Source organism: Ornithodoros turicata, chromosome 1 (assembly GCF_037126465.1).
Source record: "Ornithodoros turicata isolate Travis chromosome 1, ASM3712646v1, whole genome shotgun sequence".
NCBI classification, from domain to species: Eukaryota; Metazoa; Arthropoda; class Arachnida; order Ixodida; family Argasidae; genus Ornithodoros; species Ornithodoros turicata.
Genome location: NC_088201.1, coordinates 177,715,508 through 177,738,300, shown reverse-complemented (window position 1 = coordinate 177,738,300; position 22,793 = coordinate 177,715,508). Strand labels below are relative to the sequence as shown.

General features: G+C 46.6%; 2 protein-coding genes across 4 annotated transcripts in view; one reads left to right on the top strand and one right to left on the bottom strand.

Moving 5' to 3' along the window:
- LOC135373363 (uncharacterized) overlaps positions 1-22,793 on the top strand; it is a 93,332-nt gene that overhangs the window by 14,654 nt on the left and 55,885 nt on the right. For all 3 annotated transcript variants that reach the window (XM_064606582.1, XM_064606580.1, XM_064606578.1), the window contains exons 2-3: positions 12,561-12,655; positions 22,496-22,742. In XM_064606582.1, the coding sequence (XP_064462652.1) occupies positions 12,561-12,655; positions 22,496-22,742 (342 nt within the window). The remainder of the gene's footprint in view (positions 1-12,560; positions 12,656-22,495; positions 22,743-22,793) is intronic.
- LOC135373342 (uncharacterized) overlaps positions 1-22,793 on the bottom strand; it is a 158,262-nt gene that overhangs the window by 126,491 nt on the left and 8,978 nt on the right. The gene's annotated exons all lie outside the window — the stretch shown is intronic.

Genomic DNA, 22,793 nt, shown 5'->3' with positions numbered 1-22,793 from the left:
CATTACTCAACTTTTAATTTCTTATTAAGTGAACAGCATAGACGTAAGGAAATAACGAGAAACAGCACAATCAACAGCTACAATTAATAGAGAGCCAAACCTGCGCACCATCCAGCACATAGAGAAATAATAGCTAATCAATCTATCAAAGGCGAAATAGCACAGACTTAACATATAGCACAGACTTAACGCTGAAGAACAGAGGAACACGCGGCGACACGTAAACAACAACAGAGGAAAATAATCTATCATTGAACCATCATAAAATCGACAAATATACTATTTTCATTCTAACAAACACTACGAACCTTGATGGAGGTATCCAAGACGTAGGAAATATGCAGCTAATCAATCTATCAAAGGCGAAATAGCACAGACTTAACACTATAGCACAGACTTAACGCTGAAGAACAGAGGAACACACGGCGACACGTAAACAACAACAGAGGAAAATAATCTATCATTGAACCATCATAAAATCGACCAATATACAATTTTCATTCTAACAAACACTACGAACCTTGATGGAGGTATCCAAGACGTAGGAAATATGCACTGTTTTCACTCTTTTCCTCAAAGTCAAGAGACTTTATGTCTCTATCTATGTGACCATAGCACTGCGCATGCTTTATCACTCAAAGGGTTAGGGGCTATATTACTTCGTCCAGCAAACGGGGCGCTCTAGAGGTCAGATAAGAGAGTTCGAAGGCGATATATTTTATTGTGCAGCGCAAATAGATGTCGATATCACTCGCGGGGGTCACTATCTTTTCGCATCCTTTCCCTGAAACGGAAATCTTTCGTCAAAGTGGTTGACAAGTCGACTAAGTTTGTATAGATGCGATATTGTTATTGAACATGTAGAGAAAGTCCAAATTATTAATTGGTAGCAACGATACTCAATCAAAAACGAGAAACAAATTTAATTACATCAATTTTTGTAATATCTTGCAACAGAAATTTCTAATGAACCACACAGAAATATCAAATGTGAAATGCAACTCAGAGTTATGAGGCATTCCCATTTTAGAGGTACTTACTTATGTCAATCGAGTGAACAATTGAAACAAATACAAGATAATAATTATTTCAGGAAGTAAGTTCACAACTCATAGAATATCAGTCGAATGAATATTTGAAACAAAGTCGAAACAATAATTCTCACGACAGGTGGAGATTATAGCATTCTAACCAGATAATAAAATTTTAATCAATAAAAATAGCATAGATATGCTTTTAATGAAGTGTAAACGTGCACTTGAAAACAGAAGAGACATTTGCTCTACATTCAAAGATGGACAGATTTTGTACTCGCTGCCATAAATCATGGGAAGACGTGATAAAAAACTGCTTCGAAAAGGAGGAGCCGCGAAACGATTCCATTATCGCTGCCTTTTAATACGTCCTAGACATGGTCGTATTCGGAGATATGGTACAAATTACAGAATTGAAGGTGCAAGAATTCATATGCCGAATCTACAATACTTATAAAAATATCTGCACGTCAACGTCGGAAGGGCCACTGGGATAGATGGCGGAGTTTTTGAGGTTTGCTAACGAAGAATTGAAATACACTAGACCAGATGTAATTGTAATCATTACAATGGGCATTGCGTTCATCAAGAAAGCTGTCAGATCAAATAATCATATACAAGCGGTCTATATCGCACGATTCATTACAGATTTGTTGAAATTACACATAGCCGAGATGGAAAGTACATAAAATCTTATCACGTGATATGTTCCACTACCACAGCAAACACAACTATTTTATTCTACCAGTCAGTGATGTCCAATGAACACAAGTTCAATATTGTTGTGCAAGGTCTGATGTATCATCATTTATTGAAACTCAACAAACATATCAATTGCGGTGGACCACCGGAAGATTTTCATCTAATACTCTCTTGTACGCCATTCAAGAATCTTCATACAAAGAAAGGAAACATCCATAAGAGACTGTGCAAGTTCATCGCGACAAAGTGCAAGTTGTTGAAGCAATACAAACACGGCGACAACATATCACCTGCGTTAATCAACGCTGGATTCAAGCGCCCAATAATCAGAATAAACTATTTGATGTCTTCGGAATTCATGAATCAAGATAACAAACGAAAACTTCAGAGTTTGGAATAGAATTGTAATTTATCAGAATAAACAAGCATATAATTGAAATAATAATTGTATTTGTCGTCATTGTAATGTATTATACACATCGCAACGAAAACCGCTTATGATTAGATTGAAGATTCTTAAGGAGACGAATATTCCACAATTTGTGTAAGAATTCTCATATGGAATGAGACCTGACCACCAAATAGGTTTTACTGGACTACACTCTGTACAAGTTCAACACCCGAAGGATAGAATTGCCGGAGAAGGATCGGTCATTGAAATTTAGAGACATGATACATCAGTCAATGATTACGAAAAGGATCACTAATCTCCTGTGAAAACTTATCATATTACATGAATTAAATTCCACAGTGCATGTATATTTCTCAATCAGTTGCACTAGCCCAGACGTAGTAAAAGAAGAAGAAAAGGCGTCTTTGACAAGCAACCTGATTGGAGTGCGGAACAAATAAATAAATATTTTTGTCAACACAGTTGTCCGTTTGTATAACTGGATAGGAAAAATGAGCCGTCCAAGACAGGGGAAAACGGGAAATAAGGCAAGATAACTGATTGCGGCGGGATAAGTCAAAGCGTTCGCGACACAGTGTCATCGACTTTTACAATCGCATTCGGGTTCAGTGCCTCGGAGATAACACGAAGCCTTCGCGAAAAGCGAATCTATTATCAGATGCCACAATGCAAACGAAAGATTTTACGAGCATGACGTGCAGGCCAAGTCTACATTTCTAATCACGTAGTCTTCGAAACACACGGCACACAAACATATATTTCCAAGTGGCAATCATATTTTGGGAGAAGCGGATCACACAACCGCCATCAGAAGTGCTTAAACAATATACAATATACAGATCAGCGCAGGTCACACATAAATGTAGATCCAATTCACAAAACATACTCGAGATTTCACGTAGCCATACAGAAAAACCATCACATTATTTTAGTGTCATAGCATCCGGGCACTACAAATGGAAAGGCCATACTTTAATTTTATAAGTCTTTAGCTCATAACGTTGTAAAATGCAAATTACACACTAAAGATAATTTTCTTCTTTAAATTTTCAAAGTCAAAACTGCACGCTATTTCTTGCATTTTTCTAAAGACATAGTTTCAAAAGTTGTGCATATACTCACACATACTATTTGATTACGGATTAAATGCTAAAATTTATCGATTCATATTCAGGAGAAGTGGTGACTGCCACATATCAGTAAGAGTTTAATTAAAATTTGAACAGATGTTGCGATTTATGATCAGTGCTGTAGAATGTGTAATTTCACAATACGCAAACTTTAGGTCGCTTACTTTGACGAGCACTCTTTCACGATGTCAGAGAAGTTAATCGAATGGATTGATATTTTATGTATACAACTATAACATAACGCGAATTCTTTATGTCGTGGATATTAAAAGTTACGAATATTTTCCGAACGAAATTTACTTAAGACTCGAAGAAAGGGTCTTATTTTCCTTTAGGGTCTTAAACGGTCGAAGAAAAGGGATTATTTTCCTCTGTTGTTGTTTACGTGTCGCCGCGTGTTCCTCTGTTCTTCAGCGTTAAGTCTGTGCTATTTCGCCTTTGATAGATTGATTAGCTGCATATTTCCTACGTCTTGGATACCTCCATCAAGGTTCGTAGTGTTTGTTAGAATGAAAATTGTATATTTGTCGATTTTGTGATGGTTCAATGATAGACTATTTTCCTCTGTTGTTGTTTACGTGTCGCCGCGTGTTCCTCTGTTCTTCAGCGTTTAGTCTGTGCTATAGTGTTAAGTCTGTGCTATTTCGCCTTTGATAGATTGATTAGCTATTATTTCTCTATGTGCTGGATGGTGCGCAGGTTTGGCTCTCTATTAATTGTAGCTGTTGATTGTGCTGTTTCTCGTTATTTCTTTACGTCTATGCTGTTCACTTAATAAGAAATTAAAAGTTGCGTATTGTTGGAATATGAAACTGAGATTCCCTATTGCACTCAAAATGTTATGACAGATATTCACGCTATTGCAATGATGGTTCTCACGTATAGGAATATTAGACTTTTTATAATACAACTTGTAATTTGATTGTAATCGTATTGATTAAGAATATCTTCTTTGTAGTGGTATAGATTTTATTTCCTATTGTCGTTCATGTTCCATGGTCTTCCATACCACTATCGGCACCCGTCTTCCACAAATCAAGGCAGATAACATTAGATCTGGTTGTTGGCTAGGAGCGTGCTATATGGTGAAGTTCATTTTTAACATGTCTATTTTCTGATGAGTTTTTTTTTTCTGATTTTCTGAATGATAGATTACTCTGTTGTTTTGATTAGGAATATCTTCTTTGTAGTGGTATAGATTTTATTCCCTCTTGTGTTCGTGTCGTTCTTTGTTCTGTTTGTTGGCTAGGAGCGTGCTATGTGGTGAAGTTCATTTTTAACATGTCTATTTTCTGATGAGTTGGATTTTTTTCTTCTGATTTTCTGAATGATAGATTACTCTGTTGTTCTGATTAGGAATATCTTCTTTGTAGTGGTATAGATTTTATTCCCTCTTGTGTTCGTGTCGTTCTTTGTTCTGTTTGTTGGCTAGGAGCGTGCTATGTGGTGAAGTGAAATATCTTCTTTGTAGTGGTATAGATTTTATTCCCTCTTGTGTTCGTCTCGTTCTTTGTTCTGTTTGTTGGCTAGGAGCGTGCTATGTGGTGAAGTTCATTTTTAACATGTCTAGTTTCTGATGAGTTTGATTTTTTCTTCTGATTTTCTGATTGATAGATTACTATGTTGTTTTGATTAGGAATATCTTCTTTGTAGTGGTATAGATTTTATTTCCTCTTGTTTTCGTGTCCCATGGTCTTCCAGTGTCTGTGCTGTTCACAATTAATTACATACAACTATCAGAACTTCCCGCTATTGCACTGATGGTTCTAACGTATAGGAATATTAGACTTTTTATAATACAACTTATAATTTTGTTTATAATCATATTGATTAAGAATATCTTCTTTGATTAAATGTGGTGATCGTTTCTCGTTTTGATATGGTGTAGCTATTATTTCCCTACATGTCGGTTAGGTTCTATATTAATGCTATGTGTTGATTCGAATTATTGCCTTATGTCTGCGCTATTCACTTCAATAGAAATTGATTAATTAAATTTGTGTCGTATTGGAATATTAAACTTAGCTATTCTGCTGGAAATTACTTAGATCTATCAGGTTCTCACGTCTCAGAGTTTTTATAATACAATTTATAATTTTAATTCATTGAAAACTTCCACTAATAAAAAATATTGTGTTTGATGTGTGATACCTATTCAACCTAAGCCTATTAAGCCTAACTTCGCTTGCCTGGGGTTTGACTTCTCGTAGTCCACCCCAGGGTTCTTCACGATGTCCGCCGCACTGTCCTGCGCGCTAAGCACCGTAAGGCCCCCAAAGGACCATGCTTTCAACTTCACCGTGCCCGACGAGGCTTCCGTAGATGGCGTCATGGATGCCGTCTGTGACCTGGTAGGTCACGACAATGTACACTCCATTCAACACCAGGGTGGTCTGTCTTTCCAAGTTCTTGCCAAAAATAGGCGAGCCCGTGATACTCTTCTCGAAGCCGCAAAGGTGGTGTATGAAGACAAGGAAGTCTCTCTTGACCCAGTTTCAAGCCCAAGGATCACGTATTTGACAGTCATAAGGTTACCAGAATACGTGTCGGATGACGCACTTGTGCGGGCCCTTGCACCGTATGGAATAGTGAAGGATCTTTCGTTCCCGGTCTACAAAGACCGCCCAACTATACGCAACGGAATCCGAGTAGTCAAGTTCGATATGAGGAAGCCGGTCCCAAACTTCCTTCTGGTTGGGTTGGACCGTGCTATGGTAGACTACAAAGGGTTAAAGAAAGTGTGCGGTAGGTGTGGCTCAGAAGGCCACTTCCGAGGCGACTGTAAGGTATCACGCTGTGAGAGATGCGGAGTCTTTGGTCATCCAACTGTGGGCTGCCGAGCCCCCTGTCTTCGATGTGGTCAGAGCCATGCCACAGTCGACTGCGTTCTGCGTCGGTCCTATTCCTCAGCAGCGAAAGGGGAACACTCAAGGCCCAAGACCCCGTCTCCCGATAATAGAGGTCGTGCCCGTGCTCTTGTGGACAGTGTTGCTGGCTTCCCAGTTTTGGAACCGGCAGTACCTGATACCGGAGATCATGCCCACGATACTGCTGCTACAGCTACCCCTACTTTTGTGGATAGCGTTTCCGACTTCCCGGCTTTGGCATCGGCGGCTGGGGTGACGGACAATGCTGTTTCTCCTAAGTCGGTACCTGATTCTGTGGGCTTGGACACGTCATGCACTCACAAGCTGCCCGACATCACAGTGCCAGTAATTGCGGCTGGCGGTCTTCCCCAGCTCAGTGGCTCTGAAGCAGGCACGGAAGAAAACTGCAATCTGTTGGGCCCAGAGGCCTGGCCAGTGCTTGATGATGACGGGATGGATGATTCTTCAACGTCCCTCTACTCCATCGCGAGTTCGGACGTCGATGAGAACTCCTCTGAGCCTCGAGCCGCAAAACATCAGCATTTGTCTTCGTCTGGGGACGCGGCTGCTGCTCCCATGCCGAAGCGTAAGAAGTGTGGTCGGACGAAGTCACGTACGGGCTCCCCGCCTAGCGTCCACATGCCGCCTGCGTCTGACGGCGAATCATGATGAGTGTATCCAGCTCTTTCATCCTCACTGTTATGGCTCTCCGCGTCATGTCCTTAAATGTCCAAGGGTTCCGGTCGCCCGCCAAACAGGTCTCCGTTATTCAGTTCGCTCGCAGCCTGAGCTGCGATCTACTTTTCTTGCAAGAAACGCACTTCACAAGGTATGCTGACGTCTTTGGCTTTACTGCGAGGTGCAACGTCCGCGCGTTTTTCAGCTTCGGGACTGTACATCGGAGTGGTGTGGGCGTTGTGGTTCTCAACCCGAGCCTAGAATCTCGTTGCTTTGCGAGGCATGATGCGGAAGGTCGCGCCCTGCGCTTCGACTTCATTATCCAGGGGAAGAAGCTATCGTTCATCACCGTGTATGCTCCATCCCGCACAAGTGACACCAACACCTTCTTTTATCACCTCCGTACGAGTTTCATACCACCTAGTGGTGCCGTCCTGTGTGGTGACTTTAACTGTGTGGTGGATTCTGACTGTGACGTTCGTGGCCCCGGGCGCGGACGCCCAACTTGGAACGCGCGTGAGCTCCGTCGGTTGCTGCAAGAGCACCGTCTGCGCGACGCCTGGACGATGGTGCATGGGGATACATTCATGGCAACGTGGTCACGTGCAGGCTCTGCGTCCCGTCTGGACCGTTTCTACATACCTGGGGACCTTCAGCCGTACGTTACTGGCTGCAGCGTAATCAGCACTGCCCAGCTCGGCGCTCATGTTAGTGATCATCATGCTGTGATCTTGATTCTAGATGTTTCACAGCTTCCCGGCAGCACTGGGCATGCAGTGCGTTGGCGTCTTGACTCTTCGCTTCTCCATGACGACTATGTTGTTTCGGAGATCAAGGGTAAAATCGCAGAGTACCTAGCAAGTCGGTCGCCAACTCCAGCAGAGTGGGATGAGTTCAAAGTCTGGGTGCGCGACCTCTTTCAGACGTGGGGACGCCGGAAAGCGCGGGCGCGAACAGCCATGCTTGCGCGTTTAGCTGCCAAAATACGTATTGTGAGCAGAGGAGCGCCGTTGACACCCATGATGGAGGAGTATCTCGCGACGCTGCAGCACCGCTACCGTCTACTGCTTCAAGATTCTTCTGAACGGGCGCGACAAAATTACTTCAGGTCTCAGGCGCTTGCTGGCCCTGGCGTGGTCCGGTACCTGGATTCTGTGCGCCGCACCGAACAGCGTGAGCTTCCTCGTTTCCGAAGACCAGACGGCAGTGTGACTGAAGACCCCGGGGAGGTGCTCGCCGGCTTTGAAAACTTTTTTCGGAACTTGTACACTGACGAGTCTGTCAGCAGTTCGCGAAGCTCATTCTTCGAGGGCCTTCCGGTCCTTCCCCGGATCGACCACGACGCTTTAGAACATCCTCTGCGTTTGGAAGAGCTGGACATGGCGGTCCGATGTGCGGCAGTTGGCAAGAGTCCAGGACCTGATGGGCTTTCTTCCGAATTCTATGCTACGTTTTGGCCTTGCATTCGGGAGTTCCTCTTCGACGTTGTTCGAAGGGCTTTCGAAGGTGCCGACTTCCCGGAGTCGTTTGGTTATGGACATATAGTCTTGCTCCCGAAGACAAGCGGCGACCTTGGTAGTCCCGAACACTGGAGGCCAATAACGCTGCTGAACAGCGATTACAAGATAGTGACTTCCGTATTGACCAATAGAATCCAAAATGCTCTCCCGGCAGTAATCCACCATTCTCAGACTTGTTCAGTGCCAGGCCGCACGATGTACACCGCGCTGTCAGGGCTGAGAGACGCACTGAGCTACGCCACTCCACGTGTACCGGATGGTTGCTTACTTTCACTTGACCAGAAGAAAGCATTCGACCGTGTGGTGCATAGTTACATGTTCGCTGTCCTCAGAGAGTACGGGTTCCCTGGATGGCTCATCAGTGCCATCGCCAAGCTGTACCGCAATCATCGCAGCAGCCTGTACATGATGCAGCAGTTGTCTAGGGAGTTCCCAGTCTCCAGGGGCGTACGGCAAGGCTGCCCACTCTCTCCAGCTCTGTTCACCTTGGCAATTGATCCCCTGTTATGGAACATTGAGACCAACCCGTGCATTCGCGGTTTTCCGCTTCCCAGATCCGGGGAATGGAAGGTCAGTGCGTACGCTGATGACATCACGGTTCTTCTGCGGGATGCAAGCTCTGCGTCTGAGGTCCTTCGAGTCTACGAGTCCTATGCTGCACTTTCCGGTGGGATGCTCAACTTCGCCAAGACCAAGTTGATGCCACTCGGGAGCTTTTCTCCGTATTCATCACTGCCTTTCCAGTTCAGCGCGTCACTAAAAATACTGGGCATTGTGTTCGACTGCCGCGGCCCAAAGGTCGATAACTGGTTCAGGGCGCTGGAGGAGCTCCAGACGAAGTGTGATGCGACACAGGCATTTGACCTGTCGTACTGTGAACGATCGTTCCTCGCACGTACTGTCTTACCGGGACGCTTGTGGCATCTTAGTCACGTTTCTATTGCCCCACGTGCAGTCGTCGTTCGGGTGCACTCTTGCCTCTTGTCATTGTTCTGGAGAAAGCGGAGAGGCCCTGTCCTACGGACCATGCTGGCATTTACGAATTCTAAGGGCGGGATGAGCCTTCCAGATATCGGGCTTATGAATCGGGGCATCGCTCTCAGCACCACGTTGCGAATTGTGCACGCTGAGGAAGACTCGCCGGCGAAAGTGCTGCTCACCTACTGGGTGGAACTCCTCGGGCCAAACCCTGTCAGTGGTTCACGGGCGGTAGCGCCATTGGGGTTTCACGCCGCGGTTCATACGTACTACCAACAGCTCTCGCCCCTTGTTCCTGATGGCAGCCTCGTTGCGGCTTCCCCCTCTTCGATGGCTGGTGCGCTGTTGCTGGACTCCGTGTCAGCGAGTGAGAGCCTTCGAGTGCGTGTTGAGCAGGCGTCAAACATAGCATGGACGGTGTTTACATGGCTCCCTGGATTTCTGCGGGACACCATGTGGTCTTTCGCGTGGGGCGTGCAACCCACATGGGACCGCCTGTACTCGTGGCACGTAACAGCGACAGATTTGTGCCCTTACTGCAGTGAACGTGAGACAAACATGCACGTGTTGTTTGCCTGCCGCATTGCTCGCGTCTTTTGGAACCTTGTCCGACGAAGCACGAACATAGTATGCCCAGTGCGCTTTAACCAACGTCACCCACACCGCCTTAGTGTACTTCTCACAGCTTGCGGCGCGGTTGTGCTTTGGGAGGCTCGTTGTAAGGCAGTCGCGCAACGTCGTCGAGATGTGCCCATTTTTTGCTTGGTGCGGAGAGCGCGCATACTGCTCACTACTGAGTTGCAGCGGGAACTGTTCGCTATTGGAGATGACAGGTTTCTTCGTCGATGGCGCTTCCATCCGTCGCTTTCAGCCCGAGGTGGCTGCGTTACGATCAAGGGCACGCCGCCGTGAACTATATCATATCATTTCATCGATCACCATGTTGTAAATAACCGTTGTACATAATCGTTGCGTCATCCTGCAGCCCCTGAACATGTGACCATACCTGTCTCATACCTGTCTCATTAAATTTTCCTATGACGACCTATTCAATGCTATTGTATCATACCTTTAATAAGTATTGTTGCGTGTATTGTGTTCCTTCTGCTTCAGGTTTTTTGGCTGGGTTTTTCCCATTCACACAGAGTCGCAGCATAATTCCTTGCACTATTGATTTTAATAAATATATTTTCACTTGTACTTTTGTGTATGGCCATCCTTTGCATGTCTCTGCACTTGTAATTTTTGTGTATGACCCTTCTTTGCATGTCTCTGCATGTTACAATCGCGCTGACAATCTTCCGCACACGCGCCGCGCAGGGAAAAATACGCGCAGGGACGCGCCGCGCGAGGAAAAATACGCGCAGGGCTCAGGGCAGGGTACCTGTAGTTTCGCCACCCTGTAGTTTCGGCCCCCCCTCCTACTACTCGCTGGTATTTTCACCAAAGCCCGGTTTTAACGAAAGGGGCGACACTGTCTCATGTTTCTCTGTCTTCTCTGTCAGCGCTGCCCTGCCAATGCACAAACAATGTGTAACAGGGGCGCGTCCACATTCCAACACCTTCTTGGTACCTTCCCCCGTGCAGCTTTAACGAGATGATTCATGTCTAGTGATGAGTGCGGGTATGAAAATTCGTACCCCCAACTGCACCGCAACCGCGAGGGCACAACCCGCACCCGCACATCCCGACGCCTATCCGCATACCCCTGCCGATATACCCGCAGCCCAATGCGTACGCATGTTTCAGCTATGTTACATGATCGTGACAGCACGAAATGATTTATTGATGCCGAGAACACTGTCCGTTAGCGAGCCACTTTTCCAGCGCGTACAGGGTCGGCCACGCATAAGAGTATCGCGGGAGCGCATGACCTGCAAGTACGCCAGCGCCGCGTAACGGATGCTCCTGGGTTTGAGACCGCGCCTAGCGAACGTTCGCCACCACTCGGTTGGGTCTGTCATTCCTCTCGTGACACTGGCGGGCGGAGAAACCCACCTCCAGGTTGCTATTCAATCCCTGCTGTCGATGTTTTGATCAGTGCGTGGCGCGACGTAATCTTTGTCTTATCGAAATCGAGAAGAAAATGAAAAGATTACGCAGCGCCACACACTGATCAAAGTATCGCCAGTAGATATTGGATAGCAACAGCAGGTGGGTCTCCCTGCCCGCCGGCGCCACGAGAGCAATGACGAACCCAACCGAGAGATGGCAAACGTTCGCTAGGCGCGAGGTCTCAAACCCAGGAGCATCCGCTACGCGGCGCTGGCGTACTTGCAGGTCATGCGCTCCCGCGCTGTGGCACTGTAGGCATGGTTGCCAGCTTACTGACGCGAAGTGCCCCAGACTTGGTGTCGAAAGATAGCCAAAGTGAACCCTATGTGCGAAACAACTTTATTTTGAGATGATGGATTGGATATGGAACGTCTTGGAAAGTATTTCGGCCCAAATGTTCGCCATGAATCGGGTCATACACCAATATCCGACGGGTTGGTTTTGCGCCTGGGTGTATTGCGGGTACACCGGCGTAATCCGCGGATGTAGTGCGGGTCTACCCGCAATTTACCCGCTACCCGCGATGGCACGGAAATGTGTACCAGCAAAGAACAAACTTGCGAGAGTACTCGCGGGTATCCGCGGGTATACCCGCACCGCACTTACCTTTATTCATGTACTCTGGAAGTGATTGGAAGTGATCTGGATCATGTCGGAGTCGCCTCGCTACGCAAGTGTGTAATAAACATCCTGGAGGAGCATCACCGACGGAAGACGCAGCTTTCACAAACTGCCTTAGTGAGCCGCTCTCTAATATTTCTGATGTTAGCCTCCCTTCAGTCGAATCAGCGATATCCATTTTCACTGCATTAAAGTCACTACTGATTTTGTATCTGCTTCACTGGTTTACCGCACAAATCAGTCGAGTCGTACTGACAGCGCTTTATCTGCGAATGCGGCTTATCTGCCGGAAAATTTTCAAAATAGTCCTAATCGGTCCTGCGGCTTATCTGCAGTGCGGCTAATACGTGTGAAATTACGTATATGAAAATATAAGAAGCAGAAAAGAAGCATAAGAGAATGAATTTAAAGCAACACGAACGTCTAATCATAACGCATTGTTATCGTATTAATTATATTAATCGCCCTCAATTTTTTAAATCATTGTTAGCTATAAATTCTAAATTTACCCTGTTCTTTTCTATAGTGTATCCTATCTTCTTACCCTGTTCCTGCTTTAACAGATCCCGAGCAGGGAAGTAGTCGGAGAATTCCCCGCCAACTTGTTCGCTGGAGCATCGGTGGCGCTTTCCTTCTACGCCTACAACACGCCAGTCAGGTATGTACATTTTGACCAAACATTAAAGTGCCGCCACGTACTAAAGCCACGTTCCCCGTCCCACTACCGGGCGAGCGCTAGCAACGGCTGTCGTAACGGCAGAAAGGTCGCTTACACGTAACCAGAGGGACGTGTTTCGGCGCCGTCCAAGCAGTCCCTCCTCGCGCGACTGACGACCTCTGGATAGCATTGCCCAACCAATGAAAGGAAAGAAGATGAGGGGGGGGGGATATGCTTATTAAGAAAAAAAGAAAGGAAAGGTCAGCCAGACGGAGGTCGGCTTGCTATTCCAAACAATGGAAAATGGGAGAAGAAAATAAAAGGAAAAGAAGGAAAGAAAAAGGGAAGACAAAGAAGAATAGAAAAGAAACAGACAAAGAAGAAAGGAAAAGCAAAGGAAGCACAAAAAACTAAAACTGAAAAGTCACCCACACAGTCACACAATCACAAGGCTTTGACAAGGTTCGAAGCGTGGAGAAAGCGGAGGAGCGCTGTGTGACTGTCCACTGGGTCAACTGACGAACGGGACCCAGTAAAGTAGCCAGTGTTATACTGCCGTAGCCAAGCTGGGATAGACGACGACAGAGGGCGTCACGGTGCAGAAGGTGTTGCCGGCAGTGTAGAATGCAGTGGGGAATATCACCTACCACGGCACAGCTAGTGCAGGGGGGAGGCCTAGACTGACACATTCTGAACAGTTGCAGCGGTGTGTGGGCGACGTTTAGACGAAGACGGTGCAGGAGCGATTCCTCGTGACGAGTACAGCGACACGTAATAAAGAAGTCCACTGCGGGGTCGATTGACTGCAGGTGACTGTTGTATGAGGCAGCCTCAGCTCTGAACGCTTAGGCCCGAGCAGCACACCGGCGGCGTATAGACATACAACAAGCAGAAACAGTAAGGGGCAGATGTACCGTAGCATGAGTCACAACTTGTGCAGCACGTCGTGCAGCCGCATCTGCGCGTGAGTTACCAGATAAGCCCACATGACCGGGAATCCACTGCAGAGAAGGAACGTGACCATTTGCACAGAGCTGATTGTATGCCTGGATGCTCATGCTGGGCAAGTCACGTATGATGGTGGGATGGGAAGACAGCAAAAGGAGGATGGACGCCCTGCTGTCAGTGAGGACAGCCAAGGACTTCTCAGGTGGCAGACCAGCAATGTATTCTAGGGCTGCGAAGATGGCATACAGTTCCGCCTCAGTAGAGGACACAGGATAGGGCAACGTGTAGGCTTGTTCGTGGTCCGTATCTGTGACGTAAAAGGCTGCCCCTGATGTGTCACGCATCACAGAGGATGAGGGTAATTGATGTTCTGCACTCTTAAAAATGAACTTCACCTCATAGCACGCTCCTAGCCAACCATTATCTCGAATGATATCGTTATCTACCCTGATTTGTTGAAAACACGGGGCATGCGCCTTTTCTGTGACAATTATGAACAGCATAAGTGTCACAGAAATGGCGTACGCCCCCGGTTTTCAACAAATTAGGGCAGATAACGATATCATTCGAGATAATGGTTGGCTAGGAGCGTGCTATGAGGTGAAGTTCATTTTTAAGAGTGTGAGGCTGGAACACACAGGAAGGACGAATACATACAAATCCTCCTAAGACATTAAGAGAGTACGTTTCCGTTTGGGACCGCGCTGTTAATTTTCCGCTGCGCTATCCACGTGCTAACCACAGCCTGCGCGTGCGGAAGTCTCGCTCATCTCATTCTCGTCGGTATATTTCGAGACTATGGCAAACGTTGGTGTGGACGCTCTCGCCATTCTGTGTTCGGAGTCCACGAACGCCCTCCCGGTGGTGGGAACGTAGCTTAAATCAGAAGTATTCGGAATCCTACGGGATTTATGAAACAGCCAATCCGCGTGAGCATCACGCTGCATTCGACTGAAACAGCGTTTCTCTACGTGACGCAAATAATTTATAGTTCTGTATGACGTCACAGGGTCCCAATCTGTCCACCAGTCTCACAACATTACTTTTCCCGAGCTCAATTTCTGAGTCTCGACCTTCCAATGGGGAGCCGAGACGCGCTGTTGCAAAGTAAGAAGCCCCAGACGCGCCACAGCTCCCGATCAGAGCAGCGAACACGTGCCCATTCGTGGAACCCAGCCCTCCACTTCCGATTTGTTTCTGTTTCAGTCTGTCTACCAACGTCATTATGACGTTTCTCGGGTCTATTCCTTCACGAAGGTCCTTTCAAGGAGGGTGCCTTCTTTGTATTTGTGGTACACAGGTCACATTTTCAGTCACTTTGATATCTTCATTCGCGTTCCCCGTCGACCGCGCAAAAAGAAGAAGGCTCCACGTAATCCTGCGTGGAATGTGGTTTGTTATTTCGACTTAGTCCGCGCTTGCTTTGTGCAGAGACACGGCGTGCGCTCCGAGAGAAACTTTTGCCCTTCAATCTACAGAAGATGGAACAGTCGCTAGAAAGGGCTACCTAAGAGATAGGGCCATACCGGTAGAATGGAACAGAACAAGGTCATGCAGCTAATAATATGTAAAGAATTGCATAAAACCCTCACCATATCAAAGCTATGTTTAAACGCGGCTTTCTTGTGACTTATTGATTTTTTGTTATACAGGGTTTCCCAGAAAACGTGTCATTGAATTATAATAAAAAAACTACGCCACCTAGAATCATGCGGTCAACAGCATTTGTTCTTATTAGGTTTTTCCACCTCCTGATGTGAATGTCATGTACTCCAAGTTTAACTATGTAAATATTTGCGAACTGAACTCGGAAATTTGCCAAGTAAAAGTCACTTTTTTCCCCCACCAATATGAAGAGCGTGCCGAATTCACTCAAATTCATGATAATTCACAGTGATATTCACGAGCTATCCCACCGGAAAAAATAGGCGAATATCATGCTTTTCGGAGCACCGGACCATAGCGCGCGATTAACTTTTTGAGCGCAATCGCTCTCAGTGCGACGAAAGGAGGTTCCGAAGGCAGCCCACAGAGTTATAGTAGAAAAAGTAACAGTTCCTAAAATTGGGAGAGGGAAAGCATTATCCCAGCGAAAGTCGGACGTGATAAGCCGTGCCTGTTTTATCTCTTTCTGCGATATCGGGGAGGGCTGGGTTTCCAACCTCCTTTCGTCGGACTGACAAAGGTTGCGCTGAAAAATTCATCGTGCGCTATTCTGTGCGACCTCCGTAGAGCTTGATGTTCGGCTCTTTTTTCCGATGGGATAGCTCCTGAATATCCCTGTCAATTATCATTAATTTGACTAAATTAGACACGCTCTTCACATTGGTGGGGTAAAAAAGTGACTTTTACTAGGCAAATTTCCGACTTAAGCTCGCAAAAATTTACATAATTAAACTTACGTTACACGACATTCACATGAGGAGGTGGCACAAACCCAGTAAGAACAAATGCAATTGACCGCATGACTCTAGGTGGTGTAGTTTTTTTTTATAATTCAATGACACGTTTTCTGGGACACCCTGTATAGTTTCTGTCTACCAAGTTGGCGGCGCTGTTGTACTATGTGACGTCATCTGTTTGTAGACAGGGAGAACCCTATTGGAAAGAGAGAAATATTCGAAAGCACTCGTTCCTTCGGCCACTGCTGTTGACGTTAATGTCTCCGGTGATTACTGTGGGTACGTTCTCGCGATGGATTGCCTGAAATGGCTGTAGAATAAACTTTGTGCCGTTCGAATGACACGTTCCGGATAATACGTAGACGGCGCCAGTCGAAGGCCTGCTCCAACAACAATGAGCGTATACCACGTATTAGAGGAAACCAAAACCTTTAATACCACTCCGCCCAGCTCCAGTCAGCGTCCCTCTTACGTCCTCGACGACCGTAACACCGTTCTGCGTCTCGAGACCGCACGGCTAACCATGGGCGGTCATAACTCCGTGTGTATCTGTAATGCCCGAAGTATTGCCAAGAACGGCAGACTATTCCGCAAGCATCATGTCGAAGAGATATACGAGACCGTGAATCACGGTAGTAAAAATAAAAAATGAAGTCAAAGAAACGCGTGATCACGGACTTTGCTGACTGAGGGGTTTGCTGCATTTTCTAGCACAGTTCCCCCTGTAATTGGCCAAGGAGCCATAACTAAAACTCCTGTCTCCTACCAGGTAGCCTTTCTTCCCCTGACGACGTCTCTTAAACACTGCTTAAATGCATACAGCACATATTGGGATTTTCAAAGAAATTCCACCCAAATGTAAAAATATAAAACAGCTGTCTCCGCGAATTGGTCGATCTATAGCGACCAGTTGAGTACGTTACAGAGCAATGGAACCGGATACACAGGGACTCGATTCGAATCCCCAAGGGAGAAACACTCATGTATTTGAATGCGCTATGTAGGAATGACACACGTTACAGAGGACCCGATCCTAACCCGCGAGCGCGGAACACTCATGTATTTGAATCCGCTACGGAGCAATGAGAGCCGTCACAGAGGAATACCCGATCCGAATCCACCAGGGAGAAGCAATCATGCACTTGAATTCATTACAAAACAATGGCACATGTCGCAAGGAATCCGATCCGAATCCACCAGGGAGGAACACTCATATACATGAATCGACTATGAAGCAATGACACACGTCACAGAGGGTCGTGATCCAAATCAGTCCGCGAAATACATCCGTGTACTTAATTCCGAGACGAAGCAAAGACATCCGTCACAGAAGAACCAGATCCGAATCCACTAAGGAGAAACACTCATGTGTTTGAATCCGCTACGGAGCAATGAGACCTATCACGGAGTGACCCGCTCCGAATCCACCAGGTGGAAACGCTCATGTAATTCAATCTGTCACAGGGAAACCCGAAACAAGTTCAACAGGGAGAAACACTCATGTACTTGCTTTTGCGAAGGAGCAATTGCACCCGTCACAGATGCACCCGATCCAACCCACCAAGGGAGAAACACTCATGTACTGCCTACGGTACAATGGCGCCCGTCATGTGTACGAAACACAATGTAGCGAGAAACACAACTAGCGAGAAACACCAAGGTCCCTGGGTCAAGGATAAGATGCGACCTCAGCTCCAGGTCAAATTAAGACATATTTCATGGTGATGTTTGCAAGCTTGCTGGCAATTTTTTCTATTTGCTCGCAAAAGACTGTCCGCGAATAGGCAACATGCTTTGCGTATAATGTCACGGCCACTTGGCCTCGCAGGCGGATTGTGGCAGCCCCCGTTCACGGCCTTGTTTAGTATATAGAATATTTTTGGTATTTGAACGATTTCAATTCCATATTTCACAGGGTGAATGATTTGGTACAGAGGAACAACCTGAATATGATCGTAGGCTTGTCAAATATCCTTCCATGGTCCCCTTAACAATGAAATTTTGTTAGACAGTTAATATAGTCAGAGGGTATCTGTTGGGCTGGAAAGCATAGAAAAAAAAAACACAAGAAAGACTAAAGTGACCTTGTTTGTTGCAGCACAGTCTCTCAAAGCAAGGGCGGAGTCTGGACACCACAACCCTCAGTTCTGACCTTACTCTGTATTTGTCGACAACCGCAGATAAATATACGTACATCGTGGCAAAGGGATCTCCGATGGCTTTAGTAGAGGTCAGGGGCGGGCACTATCCTGCGAAGCATGGCCAAAATTTACGGACTTTGGTTTAGGGATCGTTGGCCTAGTGAGAACATGGAGCCGATGCGTTGCCAGAAAGTGAAGGACGTGTGAAAGCAGAATGGTTTGTTGTGGCTGCGTCATGCCTTGAAACCATTGCGTGCCCTGTGTTGACGTTGAAATGCCGCGGAGTCCACTATGACGACCTTATTTCAGACGCAGAAGAGCGGACAGAGCATGGTTGAGAGTTGCACAACTTTTATTCCGTGTTAGCGCCGCGAAGCAACTGTGGCTTTGAGCGGCCTACAGATGCGGACAGGTGGAGAGAGGATAGCAGGAATGTGTGGGGGATAGGTGGTCAGTTTGCGTCCTGCGGCTGGGGCGCGAACTGTGCCGACATTTGTCCGAGAAATCTGCCGGAAAACCCAGGGATAACCTGAGAGAGCACAGCCGCTGGCTGGGATTGGAAGCGACGTTACATCTCGGTCTCAGTGTGGAAGTCGATCATCGCAACCACTACGCCACGCGAGCTCTTTTTGATGCGTTAACATTGAAGTCCTCGCCACGAAAGAATCGCGGGGTGGTCGGTCTGTAACCAGGAAAGTGGAGAGAGGCGCTCCTGGAGGAGACAAGGAGTACAGGTGGACCGTCCGCAGAAGGAGGGCACGGGGGAGGGGAGGACCGCGTGGTGCTCGAGTAGGACCGCGTGGTGCTCGTGGTGCTCGAGGAGAGGAGAGCGCTTCGCGGCCCACCGGCAGTGCAGCTATGGTGGTCGACAGGTTCAGACGTGCTGGCGTAGGGGCGCCATGGGTTATAAAGGTTTTGCGGGGGAGCGGCGGCGAAAGAAGGCTGAGGCTGCGAGACGGCGCCGCCAACATAAATCACAGGAAGCCCAGAAGGCTCGTTTGGCTGTCATGTATTAGAATTTCGTGTAGGGTTGTGTAGCGTTTGGTAAGGGTCGTCAAAGAGGTGCCAAGTTCCAATGCTAACGCGTTTCCGTCGGATCCACGAACAGATCGGTTATACATTTAATGAACAGTAATAGGACACCCAAATATACACTACACAAGCGTAATGACAGAGTGTGAAAGATATGTACATAGTGAGAGCTCGTCGATTACACACTAAAAGTGTTATTTTATTTCGTACTATAAGGGAACTTTGCTCAAAGACTCAGTATACGTCAAATATATATGTGAAGATTGCGCACTTGCACGAATTTTCCCAAGAACTGCAAGGACCCGGATTGGCCAGGAGTAGATGACGTCATCTAGAGTAGGCACGCCTCTTTCTCCTAACACCACCGCGAGCGTCTCCACTGTTCTCTAACCGTTGGAAACTGCCAGCAGCTGTGGGGAAGAGACGGAAATGGACTTTCGATGAGGTGTGTTACCAGACGCCGGGCTAGGTTGGGCACAACATGGCGTCATAGCTGGCAGAAGTAGCAATTCATTTTATGCTACTTCCTATAGAGGAAGAATATTTTGCAATATCAGGCACGTGGGTTCCAACGACATAAATTTAGTATGATCCCGGAAGACCCAAGGTTTACTTCTTTAGTAGCACCTTAAATGATCATGGAAAGACTCGAGAACAAATATGTCCGGAGAACGAGAAATTATGACTACAAGCCCCGAGACACACGCGAGAGATTTTAATCTCGCGGGTCATAAAATTTGCTCCCATTGGCTGCCAGGCTGCAGCTTCCTGTTCTTGTTGTTGTTGCTCCTCAAGCGGGATGGCGCTTATCCGCAAGGGGGATTGGCCAGGACTAATGAGATGCGGTCAACAGGATGGTAAAACAGAGTTAGAACCGGTTAGAGCTGGAGATGAATGAGATGATACTACGGAGAATAGCACGGTCCCTAACGCCGTTATGGGAGGCCCCAAGGGATAGCAGAGTTGTCAGGGCGAGCTGAGCACCGATGGAAAGAACAGGGGGAACGAGAAGGCGACGACGAATGGTGACATAGGAGGGGCAATCAAGGAAGAAGTCATGGACGGTCTCGTCTTGATCGCAGTGCGGGCACGCAGGTGACGATTCGAGGCCAGCACGGTGAAGATAGAAGATTAACGGGAGGGAGAGGAACCTACCGCCAATACTGAGGCGAGAGTCTTCCTTTTTGCAGCGCCGCCCTTCTCGATTGGTAGCTCTGCGCTAGCAGAATATTCTCGGTGGCCAATGAAAAACGCTCCGGCTCCTGACGTCACGAGACGCGAGGAGCCGCTGGACGGGGTCGCTGCCGCTGCGCCCTCGCTTGCAATGCAATTTTCTCAGTAAGTTCGCCCCTCCCAAATGAAATATTTTGCGTGACGGTTCCTGAAGGTATACTGTTAAAACAGAACTTCACAACATAGCACGCTCCTAACCAACCATCATACTGAATGATATCATTCTGTGTCATGATTTGTTCAAAACAGGGGGGAGGCGCCTATCTGGGACAAGATAATCTGTCCCAGATAGGCGCCTCCCGCCTGTTTTGAACAAATCATGACAAAGAATGGTATCATCCGGTATGATGGTTGGTTAGGAGCGTGCTATGTGGTGAAGTTCTGTTTTAACAGTGCAGTATGCTCATATGACGCGGTAAAAAGATATACAGGGTGTTTAAAAAAAACGTGTCATTCGGACTTTATAAAAAAACGGAGAAATACGGGGTAAACGGCATTCGTGTGGCAACTGAATTTGCCATCTTGCAAAAATATTTTCATTTTATTTTCATTAAAATAAATTGAGTTTCTTTAATTGAACTCCAAAATTTCAAAAGTCAACCTAACGTTTTTTTTTTTATAGAATTAGAGAGCCCGTATCGAACTTAGTCAGATCCACCAAGAAATCCGCTCGATATTGCAAATGGAACTGCCCAAAAAAAGTCCCGAAATTCAGGCTTCAAAGTTTCGGGTATCAACGGCGCACGAAATCAGACGCAAAGATTCGTGGAGAGGAGGACTTGCTCTTGCCCCCATGAAAGATAGAAGGTCGAAAAAAAAAAAAAAAACAGGGCGAGAAAAAAGAGGCGGAATCATTTTTGTTTGCCGCTTATCAACGTATGGTGGAATGTCACCCGCCTTGTTATCGGCGCGTCTTGTGCTGCACGCCGGTTCGGCGATAAACTGTTCTAGCTTCATGGGGGCAGGAACATGTCCTGCCCTCCGCGCATCTTTGCGACTGATTTGGTGCACTGTTGAATACCCGAAACTCTGAAGCCTCAACTTCGCGACTTTTTTTTGGGCCGTTCCCTTTGCAATATCGAGCAGATTTATTGGTGGTTCTGACTAAGTTCGCTACGGGCTCTCTAATTCTGTAAAACAAACGTGAGGTTGACTTGGGAAATTCAATGGATTCAATGGATTCAATGGAAATTCAATTCTTGGGAAGTTCAATTAAAGAAATTCAATTTCTTTTAATTAAAATCAAATTAAAATATTTTTGCAAGATGGCAAATTCAGTTGCCACACAAGTGCCGTTTACCCTGTATTTTTCCGTCGCCCCGTTTTTTATAAAGTCCGAATGACACGTTTTTTTTAAACACCTTGTATATTCCGAGTACTTTCCATGCTTCTTTTAGGGTATCATTTGCTGTCCCGTTTTTGAAGCTCTGAAGCGTTGACTAGGAGCTTGCTATGCGGTCAAGTTCAATTCTAAGAGTGCTGTTTGTCAAAACTAGGCAGGAGTTTGGTCGCAGCAACTCTCAGTTTTGGCTCGGCGTTGAGCTGCGACTTGTACTTTGCCTTTCATAATCGGCACCGCAGTAAGTCAAGTTCGCACGCCAAGCCGAGCCAAGCCTTGGCAATGGGAAGAAGGATTCATGTGGCTTTAGTACAAAGAGCGTGTCCTCTACTGCCAATCCCGTCGAAAATTCTGGAAGTGTCCTGAGCGGAAACTGCACTCTTAAAAATGAACTTCACCGCATAGCACGCTCCTAGCCAACCAAAATCTGGGATGATATCGTTATCTGCCTTGATTTGTTGAAAACGGGAGGCGTACGCCTTTTCTGTGACACTTATGCTGTTCATAATTGTCACAAAAAAGGCGTACGCCTCCCGTTTTCAGGGAATCACGGCAGATAACGGTATCATTAGAGATTATGATTGGCTAGGAGCGTGCTTTGCGGTGAAGTTCATTTTTAAGAGTGTGATGCTGACCTTTTTCAAATTGGCGACACCCGTCCACCCCCAGCGTTTTGAAAGCATTGCCTTGAGAGAGAGAGAGAGTTCCTCACCATGACCTCAGTTCGTTCTGTCGAATGCTGCAGGTTCCGCGTTGCAATCATCCGTACTGGCGGTCACTACGTCGAGTTCGGGATGTTTGAAAATGAATTTAAAGACAAGTTTAGTCAGAAGTACACTAATCGTCAGGGAAAAGTGGCGTTCAAAACACAAGACAAGTCTACAAGCGATCAAAATCAACCAGTTCCTCACTACGACGTAGCAATCGATGTGACAGAGCCTGATGTACACCACTGCATGGAGTTTCGTTTTACTGCTGCAAGAACTACAGAGGTAAGGATGCACTGTTTTTAATTCAGGGAAAGGTAACGGACGTACTTTGGT